This window comes from Pelecanus crispus, chromosome 11, assembly GCF_030463565.1.
Source record: "Pelecanus crispus isolate bPelCri1 chromosome 11, bPelCri1.pri, whole genome shotgun sequence".
Classification (NCBI taxonomy): Eukaryota; Metazoa; Chordata; class Aves; order Pelecaniformes; family Pelecanidae; genus Pelecanus; species Pelecanus crispus.
The window spans coordinates 37383288-37398064 of record NC_134653.1 but is presented as its reverse complement, the minus strand read 5'-3'; the positions used below and the strand labels follow the sequence as shown (position 1 = coordinate 37398064).

Below are 14777 nucleotides of genomic sequence, written 5' to 3'. Positions count from 1 at the left end.
CACTACCAAGTCCACACTAAACCAATCAAGGGTAGACCAGACTAAACCATGTCCCAAAGTGCCACCTCTGCCCGTTTTTTGAACCCCTCCAGGGATGGGGACTCCCCCACCTCTCTGGGCAGCCTGTTCCAATGCTTGACCACCGTTTCCGTAAAGAAATTTTTCCTAATATCCATCCTAAACCTCCCCTGGCGCAGCTTGAGCCCATTTCCTCTCGTCCTGTCGCTAACTACGTGGGAGAAGAGCCCAACACCCACCTCACTACACCCTCCTGTCAGGCAGTTGTAGAGAGCGATCAGGTCTCCCCTCAGCCTCCTCTTCTCCAGGCTGAACACCCCCAGCTCCCTCAGCCGCTCCTCATAACCCTCTCCTCCTCTGCAGCAGGTGAGGAATGGCTCACTCCAGCTCCGGGAAGCGGGGACCTGCCTGCCGCCGGCAGAGCGTGGCCTCACACATCCACAGCGGTGCAAGCACCCGAAACGCGCTGAGCTCCCAGCAGCATCATTTTAGACCCGAAGGAACAACTCTCTCACCCGTCGAAAGGCAGTACTTACTGAAGCCAGGCTTTCACGTTAGATTTTGGTGGCAATGGGGCCCTAAGGACCTCCTGCGATGCTCCTTGTGTCCATACATGTCCTTGTGTCCATAAGTGTTCAAAAAACGGGTGGATGTGGCACTTGGGGACATGGTTTAGTCTAGTCTACCCTTGATTGGCTTAGAGTAGACTTGGTAGTGTAGGTTAATGGTTGGACTGGATGATCTTAAAGGTCTTTTCCAACCTGAACGATTCTATAATTCTATGATTCTATACTTGAACCGCACCCCTCTCAGCTGCATGAACACGAGCATTTGTAAGGTTACTGGGGGACCAGAGCGGAAAGCGAGCCAGCTTTATGCACGCTTTGCAAGGGTCGCTGGATCGGTGTTTGGGGCCCTTTCATGTCAATAAAAAAAACCCTGACACAACAGCAGCTTTAGAAAGGCAGAGGAGCTGATGAAGCACCACGCCACAGTCCTGGTGTAAGCAGCAGGCAGGAATACCATCCAGCGCTACGGCTTCTGAACATTTTATATCAAAGCCAGGGACTTCTGGTGAAATACGTGCTTAGCAGTTTGTCGGTTTGGATGCCAAGAAAAGGATCCCAGTTGCTCAAACTTCCATCGAAACTAAAAGGTGCATCTATTTGCCCAGAGTAAGAAGTCATTTTAATTTGCCCAGAGCGAATATTTGCGCACAAGCTCATTGCACCTGTAACCAGAGGGGGAACTAAAACCCTATCGCTCAACCACTAGCAAAAACAAACAAGAAACTTGATATATTTTAACTACATATACACTGACTAGTCTGAAACCAAAATGTTTGCTATCAGTCTGAGGAGTTAAAAGAAAACAAACCTGGCAAATATTTTACTAGGAGTGCATGGTTACATGATTGCTACCTAAATGTTTGCAAGCAGAAAAGTACTAACATCTTTACATAAGTTAGTTTAAAAAAAAAAAAATACTTGGAATAATTCAGTACAAATAACATCTTTACATAAGTTATTTGTACTGAATTATTCCAAGTATTTTTTTTTTAAATCAAAAGGAAGAAAACAAAAGTCTGCTAATTTGTTAATGAGAAAAATTAGCCACCAGAAGAGTGGGGCCATGAGCAGACCATTAGAATTTCTAATGTAAAATCTGATGAGGCCTTCTGAACGAATACACTACGACACGTGTGCGTGGTAGAGAAGTTATGCGGGGGGTTACGTTACATAATGATCCTTTCAAATCCTAAAATATTGAAAGTCTAAAAAAACACTTCCAGTAATGGGACAATTCAATCTTTCGCTGTCTGGCACACATACAGAACTAGTCTCACAGAACAGGGTTAAACAGCTCTTTTTCTCAGCATCACGGAGAATAAAAAGTAGTTTTTCATGTAGTGTACCTCTTCGCTCAGAACAAATGCTGGAGGGTCAAGTACACCGTCTCCCCACTGGCTGCCATTTGGCACCACGTGAACGGACAACTGGGAAACTGTTTGTTCGTCGATACAGGCTGCTGTGCCATGTGGATTTCAAACTGATGAATGAGCACCGAGTCACCAACAAATCTCCCTGCTGAGCCGCAGTTACGTGATAAATAGCCTGCCAGCCACAGTGCCTCTTCTTTGTCACCTCCCCGGCTCTGTACACGCTGCGGTTCAGATGGAAGTCTCTGCAATTGTCCCCTGCAGCATGACAACTCTTAATTCATTAATGCTCTACCACATTTTAGAAGGGCAGAGAAAAGACTCCCCAGAGCACAACTTCCTCCAAACTGACTTTCCACTTCTAAAATACTTGAATATCCTCTCCTCCTCAACATGCTGTTTGCACATGAACTTGATTCATGAGATGGACACATTCACGTCCGCAAATTCCAGGTGCACATTAACAAGCACGTCTTCCCCACGGAAGGCCATGATCTGACTGACGACTTCTACTTGTGCCTAAGGCTGCAAGAGCCACAAACCTCTGGTGTGAACTGCCGCAGTCTCAAAGTTGCAGGCTACGAGGGAGGTCTGCTCCTTCCTTCCTACACTACCCAACACACCTGGTCGTCCATTTTAGCTTAGGACACTTGCCCACAACACAGGACTTGTGCACTTGGCCTGAAGTCTTGTAAGAGACCTTGTTTTCACCAGCACAAGTTACCAGAGAAGCCAGTTACACTGACAACCCCAACCTACCAGCTGGACGACATTTCGCAGCGGCCAATGCCATGATACAGTCGCTTCAGACGAGAAATAATTTCCCTACCTGTTTGGATAGCTTCAAGGGGAGTTTCTTCTTCATCCGCTCTTTGCCTCTTTCTGCCTCTCTCTCAGAGCTCCCGGCATCATTGTTATGGCCATTTTCACTCGGCTCAGCAGACACACAGTTCTCAGATTCTCTAGGTTTCTTTCCTGGATGCCTCTCCCATTTCTCCTTCCGCTCCTGAGGCTTTAGCGACATGTCCTTCTGTAAAGGAGGGAAAAAAAAATAACCGAGTAAGTTAAGTTCTTTGAGACTACTTTTAAGCATTCAGCAGCGTAAGTATTGAATAAAAACACAAACAAGACAGCATGTTCTTTCCAGAGATGACTTAAGATGAATAATTAGGCACGCAAAATGCAAACAGTAATTTTAGATTAGATTAGGATGAATACTCTCCAGGCTATGCGTTTGATTAATTTCAAAGATGCTGGAACTGGTTATGAAAATGAGTTTGCTTCAGATTAATTCAGGAACCATGCGTCAACAGCACATGAACAAATCAGCATCCCGAAGGAAAGCCTTTAACTGTTCAACTGAAACAGAGGTGGGTTTTGTTTTGTTTTGTTTCCGAGCTCAGAAAGCAACATATTACACCCCCCTTGGGCTTGATGGTCTCTGATTCACAGCAGCATTCCCATGGAGAAGCGCGCTTCTAAAGCCTACCATGCATGCAGTAAGCAAGCCGAGCTCAGCGGGATCTAAACACGTAACAGAGGTCGAACGCTTCCAAGGGTTCGGTGTCTGCCCCGAATCGGGACTGTAACATACAGTCTACGCACAGTTTAAAAGCGGGTATGTCGTGTCATAACGATTAACATAGGAAGTGAGATCAGAGGAGGGAATTACTACTGCTATCCCTGGCATCTTTGAGGACTGAAAGCTGAACTCTCGGTGACAATGTTATCGGCCTCTCCCCCTACGCACACCACACAGAAAAAGAGTTTAAGAAACAATATGCCAAACCACTATGACCTTAGTTCACTACAGCTAGACAAATTTTTCCCCAATGCCTTTTATGACTGCTTAGGGGTAAAAACTGAACTCTTTTTAGAATGTTTTTGCAGAACCTCTACCCCAATTAATTTTTTTATGCGAGGTAAATATATCAGATTAGGAGGTACCTTAAAAGCACTGTTTACCATGCCAAAATTTGCCAACTTCAGCCACAGAAATTTTTCTAAATGCCTCATCCCCCCTTTTCTAATCACCTCACTCCTGGCTCAAGCAATTATATCACAAATATCTGTATGCTACGTGAACGCAGCTCGCAATACAGCTCGCTCACGTCAGCGCGCACACCTTCAGTACTGCAAAAGAGCTCATGCAAATCACTAGGTCTCTAGTCTCTCGAAAACTAAAGCCCAACAAAAAAGAAAATTAGGAATTGGGATGAAATGCCCTGCTGATTGCTCTAGATTACTTCCTCCCCCTCTCGTTTAATTAGTGAATTCACTGCTTCAGCGTGCAACATGCTGATTCCACTCCAAATCACGCACTGCTTAAAGTTACCCTTTCCTGCGAAGCGAGATGATGCACTGACGCTTTAGGGTCAGAGACACTGAAATTTGACTCACGACGATAAAATACATACAGCCGTTTCCCATTCCAACCCAGGCTCAAGGACAATTAGCCAGCCCCCAATCTCTCCACACCTCGCACAGGGGTCCTGTGTGGCTGGCAAGCTCCTCTTAAAGCGCACACATATACAGCAAGCTGCAAACTCCCCAAAGACAGAACCCCCACCCCAAAATTCAAATAAGCAGCGCTGTCTCAGAGGCGCAGAACAGACCAGAATACACTTCAGCCTGCCAAGTCCGTAACTAGTGGAAGAGCAAGGAAAATGACTGGCGTTATTCCCCATGAATGGTAAAACAAGGAATACAAATTAGCGTTTAGTTGCTCACTTTGGGTTTTAGTTTTAAGGTAACACTCTAAAGCAGCGGTTCGAGATGCCACTTGAAGAAGGTCACATTGTCCTATTTACTAGGAAGTTGCTGAGATAGAAATCAAAGCGCTAAGCTTCGGTAACTAATCAGAAACTAGTGCAATAGCAGTGACATCTGTTAACTGATAGAAATCAAAACCCTAAGCTTTAGTAACTGATCAGAAACCAGTGCAATAGAAATGGCATCTGTTAACCGATACTCAGCAAAACATTAGAAACAGAAGTCGCCAAAAATGTGCACTTCTTCATACAGCCAGATGCAGCTGCAACGTGACAGCAGACGTGCAGAAGATGCTGCACGAGGTGACCCGGGCCCCTGATAAGGGAGAGAGGCGGCCGCGGCAGGGGCATGCCACCACCCGAAAGCACCAGCAAATAACGCACTCCGGGCTCAGCGTGTAATGCTCACTTCTAAGGATGCTTTCAAAGGCAGTAAGTGGCCATTTCGGTTTAAATTCTAGCTGGCTTCACGTGGGGATTGGGTCTCCGTTACTGCCTTAGGGAAAGCCTTCCCTCAGCACCCACAGCGCATTCACCGCAGGTTTCGGACGATTTGCTTCACCACATAACTAGTCTGGAAATCTGTGTTTCCCCCTTACTGAATCCTACAAAACTCCCTACTTCGAAATTCAGCTTTTTATCCCCATTTTGTTTGGAGATGGAAGGTTTGTCTCATCACCGAGCTCCTAGCAAAATTAATTCAGGGAATACAGCCATGTATCCAGCCACGCAGCTATGGCTGGATGAAAGCCAAGGAAATAATGCGTTCACTCGCAGTGCCACTTGCGTCCAAGAATCTCAAGCACTTCCCAAACAGCCGTGAATTAAGACCCGAGCCCTGGTAGCCGGGGCTGGAGGGAGGCATCCTCAGCCCCGCAGCAGCGCTGGGGCAGCCGCGGGGAAGACGCCACGCTTCTCGGCCCCGCGACAAGCAAGCCTCTTCCACGACAAGCAAGCTTCAGCAGAGGATGCAGCTCACAGGATTTTGCTTTTTCTGGGAACGCAGGACACTGAACCGAGCTTCTCCTTACAGACAGAGGGTGACAGCGGGGCCGTGCTCTGCGCTGCTAAATGCAGACCTCTTTGCAGCCTCAGGCAGAGAGCAGGAGGGGGCTAATGGGGTGTCTCTTCTTGCCTCCCTTGTTTCCTTTCTATTTACTCTACTAAAAGAGCCTTCCAGCGACTGCTCTTTTACTCAAGTTTATGACCTCCAAGTTGGGGACCTCACTTAGCACAAGAGCTTACTATTTTTGGATGTGCATCTGTGCCTTGCACAGGCAATTGCTGGAAAATTTAAGCATGTACAGAATATACAGTACCTGACCGCAGTGAATGACTTTTATTGATGCGCCTCGACTTCAATCCAGAAATCCCAGCCCGCAGGTGAGACTGGCCTTCTGACAGACTGCTCCCCTGGAGCCTTCCCCCCAGACAAGCCCAGACCAGCAAGCATTTGCACGTCACGTGAAGCCTAGGGGTTCACCCAGCGACAACGCCTGAAGTCAGGCCCTGAAGTCAAAAGGTCTTCATTTCTAGCCTTGGGGTTTCTGCCCAAGCCAGGACTCGGCAGACCTGGCTACCTTTGCTGCCAGGGCCAGTAAATCCCCCTCTGCGGGGAAGGCTGGTGGATCCAGGCCCATTCTCTCTTCTCGGTTCCAGGAAGGAGCTTGCGAAATCTTGTTCCAGAATATACAAAACGATTTTGTTCCTTGCTACTCACTGCTTCCAGGGCCGTCTCCTACCTGTCCTCACTTAGGAATCGCTCTCACACCTTCCAGCGCAGGCTGCAGCCTCTCCATCTGCAGCCCCTCGGCTGTCTGGGCTGCAGACGGAGAGCAGATGGTTCTAATTGGCTGCGCGGTTACAGATAAGGAAGAATTAGGCCTTTCTTCAGAGCCTCTTTCCCGGCAGTTACTCCATGAAACACACGGACTATCTCCCCCTTTGCTTATTTGGATGCTCAGATATCAAAGAACCCTTCAGCTGGAAACGCAGTCGTGGTACCTCCTCCAGCTCTGCCTCGCACACCGGTAGCTGCGAAGACCGCAGCACAGGCCTGCAACCCAAGCGCGTCACTTAGACGCTGCAACAGATTTTGAGAGTCCATAATAAACATCTCTGTGCCTTTTTTTTTTTTGTCATCGCTATTTGGCCCGAGCTAGTTAAAGTTATGCGGTTGCACCTCTGCTTGCGGCAGAGCTGGCGACATCCATAATCACTTGGAACGCTCCTTCCGGCAAAGCCATTTTTCTTCTGTCACCAAGGCACGGCTGCAACCTCCAAAGATTCTCAAGGTGCACACCGCTCAGTTTATAAATAAAGCTGTGAATAATGCGGGTGCACGGCCCTGGGCTCTGGATTGGGACCGTTCTTACCCCTAAAATGCCCCAGCAAGAGACTTCTGCGCAGCGGACCCCGCGTTGACTGTCTGACGAGGAAAGAGCGATCAGCCCTGGAGGACCCTGGCGCAAGCCCACATCCACAGCCATCCGCTGGCTGGAGTTATCGCCGCGTGTTTGCTCAGCCCAGCTCAAACTCTGCCTTAATCCTCTGAGTTTACACAGCTCTTTGAGATCTCAGAAAGCACGTAGGGGGAGGCTGGGGTTGTAAATACCTTTCATACACAGGGAACGCTTAAAGAATCTGAAAAAAAGTGCAAAAACCACACAGCTAGATGGAAAACCTCGAGCGTGCTGCTGGGGTGCAGAGGACAAAAATAACACTTACAGTCAATAAAGTAACTACCCTCAGCCCTCAAGCATCAGGTCAAAACGCAGCCCTGGTGCAAGATCAAGTCCATTACAATCCCCCGTCCCCGGGGCCCGTCGGACACGGCAAGGCTCGGACACACAGCCAAGGGCTGGTTACACTCCGCTCCTGCCAGGCTGCCTCTGCCGACTTTAAAAGATTATATGGGCTGACTTCCCAGAAGGGAAAGAGCCTCCAGCTTCTCTCTCCACAACTCTTCACTGCAGCACCTAGCCCTTAAGTTGGGGAACGCGAAATATCCCACTGAACATCGAAGAGGAGAATGATCTGTGCAAAGGAAATAAAAAACCCGACTGCTGCCTCCAAAACTGACCCCGCTCGTCCCTATTTCTGCCTCCAGCTTCTCTCAGCAAAATTGCAATGGAAAAGCCCCTGAGGATCTAAGCACTATCCTTATATCAACTTTATCATGCAATTAACAGCAGGGTTGTCAAACGTGTTTGTTTAATAGTTCAGGCAGAGATCCTGGCTCAGAGAGGTTCTGAAACAGATTTACTTTTAATTAGGCGACTTTTAAAATATTCCTGTTGACCTGATACCCAGTTCACAGAACAGCAACGCAGAAACAAATGCTGACTTAATAGTCTCGTGCTTTCTAAGTACACAAAGCACATCACAAATACAGACAGGATTCCTCTACTAAGAGAAATCTACTGTCCATTTAGTTGCATAAAGGTGACACAGGAGACAGTAATTCAAAGGGGAACATAATATTGGAGATATACGTGAGAAACGTACGTGGAAGAAATTAACTTTACGGCACGGATTTGAAGATGGGTCCGTAGAGAGAGAAACCACTGCAAGAACAGGAGCCAGCACAAGAGAAGACGAGTAGCCAACAGGCAAATGAAATGAGGTGAATACTAAGGAGAGGGAAAAAAGGGAGAAAAAAGGAACGGGATAAGAGGCAACTCTACCGGAGGGCATCAGGTAGGACCACACCAAGGCGACTGAACTTGAACTCAGCGTGGCGAACAGGCAGCAATCTTAAAAACGAGCCGGAGCGCGCCGCAGCGGCGGGAGAGGAGCAGAGGTTTGAGAGCTCTGCTCTGGAGGGCTGCGGGGTAAGAAAGAGCAGGCGGCGAGGGCAGCGAAGGGGAAGGAGCCGTGGCGGCAGGGCTGGCCCGCAGCTCAGCACAGCGGCTCCTCGCTGGCCGCCGGCCAGCCCGGCTTCGCTCTCCCCGGGGCTCCGGGCGCTTTGGGAGGCAGGCTGCCGGCATCGCCGGCCTGGAGGCTGCAGTTTGCATGGATGGGGAAGGTCCCGCTTCTCCTGTAACGTAACACGTACTTGTTTTGCTCTCCCGCCCTCGCTTCTCCCCCATTGCGAACTTCACTAAAAATGTAAAGTCAAGCCCCTAGCCTTTCAGCCAAAGCCACTAACCCTTTTCTAAAAGGCAAAAAAAAAAAAAAAAAAAAACCATCTAGATTTGATGCCACTCTCTTGCTTTGACCTTACATTCAAGCAAGGCAATCAATAGCAATTAAAAAGATTGCAAATTAAATCCTTGCTTGTTTAACCTTAGACTGCAATTCTCCTTTCGTAGCTGACATATTCCAGATGAGTTTGGGTCTTGCTTTTTAAAATGCAGCACATTTGCTCTGACCCCGTCACATGTTTAGCTCCAGAATAAGATGACTTTTTGACAAGACAGCTTTGGAAATGTTAAGACATTTGAAGCTGCCACTGGTTTGCAGGTTTATGATACATGATTTAACTTAAAAATAAAAGTGGATGAACCAAGAAACTCACTATAATTGAAACAGTCAAATTTATTGCCAGAGGCTGCGTTCCTGTCACCTGCGAAGAGCTGAAGAGCAAGCTGCCGGTACTCTGCTAAATGCCCACTTGTTATGGCTCTCAAGCATTAAGACCTTTGCTGCTAGGACCTGGAAGACACCATACCAAGTAGAGACACCTTGGACAAATGTTACCTCAACACAAACGCAGCCAGAAATTACAAAAGGGAAGGTCATTATCACTCTCCTTTTAAATGCATTTCAATCCACAATGATTTTACAAGGCTTTGATTGCTCGTTTTGCTTGCATGAGACCTGAATAAATAACTATAAAGTGCTGAGCAGAAATTGTTTTAAAAAGTTGAGGAGAAGGGAGCTGGTACTGTTCTCTTCCATCTCAACTACTTGAGGAAAAAACCAAAACCAGTCCTCTCCTTGCACGGTAGCACCAAACACCCGGAAACAGAGCGTTTAACTGTAATTTAGGGGACGATAAAAGTAAGAATATATACAGCAAATACCTGCTCTTTAGCAAGAGGTCAAGGAAATCTGCATGAATGTGAACATATGGTTGACTCTGTCTTTGGTACAAACCCTTCTCCACCATCACCCACTGGGGAGATGGATACACAAAATCTACTGTTTTCAGCCGCACTCTGCAAGCTCAACAAGAAGGCAGCCGTGGGCTTCTCCCGCTCCTCCGATTTGCTCTTCAGAGCCTGCGGGCGCTTCGCTGTAGAGAACTGCACCCGTCTTCCTCGCCACCTACTAACAGACATGCTGCACAGCTATTAAAACTCCCACAGGTGCTTGCTGTCCATCAGAAAGGAAATGATCCCATTTTAAGCCATCAGTATTTCCTCTAGCGATGGCAGTAAATGCCCGACGAGCGCTCACAGAATTACTGTCAGCGGAAAGTGTGTCAGAGAGCAAGGGAGCTTAAATGATTGAAGGGAAGCTGGGGCACCATTTTCAGGTAGATGAAATGAGGCATATTGCAAGCCCAGCCTGCCCAGCTTTTATAGGCTGCAGGAGCGCTGAAAGGCGCTGCTGTTCGTGCACCGCAAGGCCAACCTGCCCGGCTTTCACCGCAGATAAAAGCACTTTTCGGCCGAAGCTGCTTTCAGCCAGGGCTGGGAGCTCAGCCTGCCCGGTTTACGTAGGGGATGAAGGATTTGGAAAAGAGCTCGTGCTTATCTGACAGCACCTACTTCAGCTGCTTTCAGCTGCATCGCCGCACCGCCGGGTACGAAACGAGCGCAGAGCGCGTGCCTCCCGCAGACCGATCGCACACGGAGCGCCGCTCCCGCAGACTGCCGTCGTCTCGGTGAGCGCCCTCCCAAGAGGGACCAACAATTTGGGTGGCAGCAGCACCGCACGCTGCCCTCGCGCTGCCCAGCATTTCACAAGGGACAGGCTACTCACGACACCTCTGTTTAAAAGAGTGTGATCGGGGGACATCAATCTCAATTGACTTCCAAAGGTACCTGGCAAGTAAGCGGCACGGTCAGGCACGGTCTCCGGGTCCAGCGTTTTGGGAAGACGTTCCTCAAGCGTGCCAACACTCGGTGACACAGCTGGGCCCACGCCGCTGACAGGCGGCAATCATACGCTTGTTTACAGAGCAGCCTTTAAACACTTAATCTGAACTAATTCCCCTTCTCCCCAGATCATCTGAACAGGCACTCGTATTGAACTCAAACAGCTCCCACCGAGTGACAGAATTAGGGCCTGAAGAAGCAGCTCCTTGCTTGAAGCCAGATGCGCCCATCTCACCGCTCATTCCCAATCTTGCCAGGAAGGCAACGCAACCCCAACTCTCCAGCTGGCCCCAAGCTGCCAAAGGAAAAGGCGTGAGGGTCCTACCAGCACAAACTGGTAAGCAGCTGGATGCTTTCACCGTTACCAATTTTCAGCTAAACCTGTCAGAAAAAAACAGGAAAGCACTGCCGAGTAAAAGATGCCTCCAGCCTGTCTGTCACTATGGACAGGAACGCTTAGAAACACTGTCTCTCTCTTTAAAATGAGTAAGAAAAGGCGAAGACACAACTCTTCCAACCTCTGCTGAGAGGGGGATGTCACGCTTCCGTGAGCTGGACTCTGGAAACGGAGCTGAGCCAACCTGCGGCTGGACAGATGGACTGGGCATATGGCTCATTTACCAAAGGCAGGGGCCTAAATTGGTCTCCTCCATCTATACTGCTGCATTTAAAGTTCTGATCTTCATAGTGCCAATTATCTAGCAACCGCGCTATGACTGCGCTGATTACCATGTCAAGAGCTTCATACTTGAGATTTAAAAGATACAGCTATACTAGGTGGCTTGGTCATGAATTCGAGAATCTCCGGCCTTACTTCTTCAGCAATTCAAAGCTTCCACCCACTAAACACAAACGCAAAGTTCTAGTTTATTTTCTAGGATTCCTGATTCAGCCACACGTGTTGTCTCCACTTACCTCTTTGGTAGATACTTTTAAAACACAGCCATGAAAAACGTACTGCTCTTAAGGCAGCGGCACCTCCAGAATGAAAGCTCCAGACGAGTCTCCCACGTGGCGACAGCCTCAAACACGTTCACTCCGCAAGTAGCTGCGAACATTTTGAGACTGCCTCCAGCCTACGCTCTTTATTACCACCCTCCTAGGAAGGGTGCCATCCCCAAGGATGCTGCAGAACAGAGGTACGAGTGTTCTTCAGCAACAGCGGAGCAGTCTGCAAGCTTAGCTCAAGCTGCAGTTTGACACAGCTCGCACAAAGCCAACCAACACCGCGCCGAAGGAGGTGAACGCTTGCAAATTCACGCTTCTGCCAACTCTACTGGAGGGGTGAGAGTCTCCAGAAAGAAAAAACACAGCCATATTCTGATCCCTCGTGCTGCATGATAAATTAATTCATGTTTAAACACTATGACACTAGAGGCTTTTTTTTTTTTTTTTTTTTAAACCAACTCTGCAGTTGCCCTCAGTGGTAGGCAACAATTTTCAGTTCGGCTGTCTAGTGGTCTAGAATGTGGATTAAATAATTAGTCCTCTGGTAGTTTCCTTTGGCGAGGAAACAAATGAGAAGAAATATAAACGATCCAACAACAAGAAATATGTAGAAGCCGGCCATCTCCAGAAGCAGCTGCCCATAGCATGTTACTCCAACCTAAGGGGAAAACTCGGAGCGAGGTGACTTCCAGCAGGAAAGAAATGCCTTTCCAGATGTCTAAATGTCACATACGCTAACGAAAAGTCCAGGACAGTGCATTGTGCCACCCTCACTCCTCCTCAAACACGCTGCTGGAGAAATGTTTTGTACAACGGAGGTCTACAGCTGTCGGTCTCGCCAGCAGCTACGTTCTCCCACGCCGAGCGGCTTAGCACACCACGTGCTCGCGAGCAGCTCATCTATAACTGGTTCGCTAGAACAAACAACAAGCAACCAAATGTTTCCATATATCCTCAGGGCTTCCTAGAATAGTTCCAAATATTCTGATATCTGTGTCAGGAACGAAACGTTCATTTATATCCTAGGCAATCGCTGAGAAAGGGGAAACATACACTGTAGTAGCAGGCAATTTTGATGTAGTCTATGTTACAAAACATTTTCAGTCAGAGAGCTCAAAGGTCATTAATAGATTTTCATATGTTTACAGACAGCAGCAATTTCAAGCTCTGTAATTTTAAAACTGCATGTCAGCCTCTCAACTTCCAGCTGTTATTTCAACATTAGATAATGAACACAATGCAAAGGTTACACAATCACTTGAACCAGCTTATGCTGTAGATCCAGTCACACAAATCATTATTAAATTCTAATTACACATATATTATTTTACAACTCTTATTAGAACAGCAGGGCAAATCCTCTTTTATAAAGAGATCAACAGTTTCGAAAAAAGAGGCCAGAAAGGTTATTCTTTTAATGCGACAGAGAGTTGCTCCTCTCTCCCTCCGTCACCTAAACCGCTGCCGATTTATGAGGCTCGGAAACAAAGCTGCACCTTGTTAGCACCACGCCAGCCGGTGCACAAACAGCTATCAGCCCGTATTCTGCTTAAGTGCTTTATAGATCCCTATCATATAGACATTGATGCCTACTTAAAATAATCATCTTTGATCAGAGGGGAAAAAAAAAAAAAAAAGGGCATTTAGTGGTTACCCAGTGTACTGTCTGAATATGTTCCTGTTTTTTCCTTGCACAACTACTTTGAAACTGAGAAGACACCCTCTAAAACTTAGAGATTTCTCCTAAGGAGAGTGTTGTTATCTAAGCTAAAGCTTTGCAAGACATCAGGCTTCCATACCACAGATCTTTATTTTATTTTCATTTTGGACCAGAAGAAATCATTGTAATCATCCGATCTGACCCTTTTACCATGCAGCCAAATGAGCAAAATCACCCAACTGTGAAGTGGTCTTAGGGAAATTTTGGAAGTGCACTAGCAAACTACCCCATTACCAAAGAAGAAAGTCAGCAAATTCTGCTTCGCTCTTGCCTCTCTTTTTTTTCCTCTCTATTCCCAAGGCAGTACAAAATGCTACCCGCTCTGGTTTATTCCGCCCAAATCCAGCTGTCAGTCACACAGCATGTAACCTCAATGGGAATTGAAGAATCTCATCCCCAAGATTCAGCTTTGAAGCAGGACAGAGCAGCAGCGTCCCTTTGTGCGAGGTCTCCTGCAGTGACAGCAACGCTACCCGGGCAAAGTGATGTCTCTCTAATCCCCAGTGCATCCTTAGCCAGCAATGAATTTCACACTGGGAAATTCCATGCTTTGACATTAAATATTTCCAGCTGGGATTTTCAAAGGATAAGAGATAGGAGTCCAATCCCATCGCATTCCAATAGGAAGCCCTCAAGGTTTGGTTTATTTTCTTTCTAAAAAGGAAACCTATATTTCATTCCCATTTCCATCCCAGTTTCCTCTGGGAGATGAAAGTGAAAGTAAGAAGCAGAGGGCAAGAGCAGTGCTAATGAGCAGACAGACTTTGATGAGACTGACAAATGACCCCACCAGTTCTTGGGTACCCCAGTTTGCAACAGGCCATGCAAGAAGGAACAGATAGATCAGCACGTTCGTTAACGTTCCCGAAAAAAGAAGGATTTGTACTTTTGCCTGGTCAGTCTCACTTGCCACTACAGAAGAAGTGACCGAGCAAACGCTCCACCAGGACGGTAGGCAATTAAAGCTCAAGAGCGAGCAAACCCAGCAAGCTGCAGAGAGCAGAACATGTGCAGAATCAAAATGATGCGATCCGCTTATCCAAGCATGTCAAATCCGGCCTCGGGCAGGCAGGGCGGACAGGACAATAACCCGCTGCAGGGAAAGGCCTCGGCAGAGCAGGTGCTGCCACTCCTCCTTGCTGCCTCACCAAATCCAGAGCGAGCGGCGCAAGTTTTCAGCGGCTTTGCCGCTCTCTTTCCGCTACCTTTAGAGGATTTGGGTTTCCCCACCCACCCAAGCGGTGCTAAGCTGGGCCTCTTTGCAACCACTTCCTCAACCCATGCTAAATGACAAGTTTCTCTCAAGGCTTCGTTTTCAGATCCAGAAACCTCTA

The 14777-nt window shown here is 47.6% G+C and overlaps 1 protein-coding gene across 1 annotated transcript in view; it reads right to left on the bottom strand.

Moving 5' to 3' along the window:
- Nucleotides 1-14777, bottom strand: part of FBRSL1 (fibrosin like 1) — a 560052-nt gene that overhangs the window by 403353 nt on the left and 141922 nt on the right. Inside the window, exon 2 of the mRNA XM_075718432.1 lies at nt 2787-2987. Within this exon, the coding sequence (XP_075574547.1) occupies nt 2787-2987 (201 nt within the window). The remainder of the gene's footprint in view (nt 1-2786; nt 2988-14777) is intronic.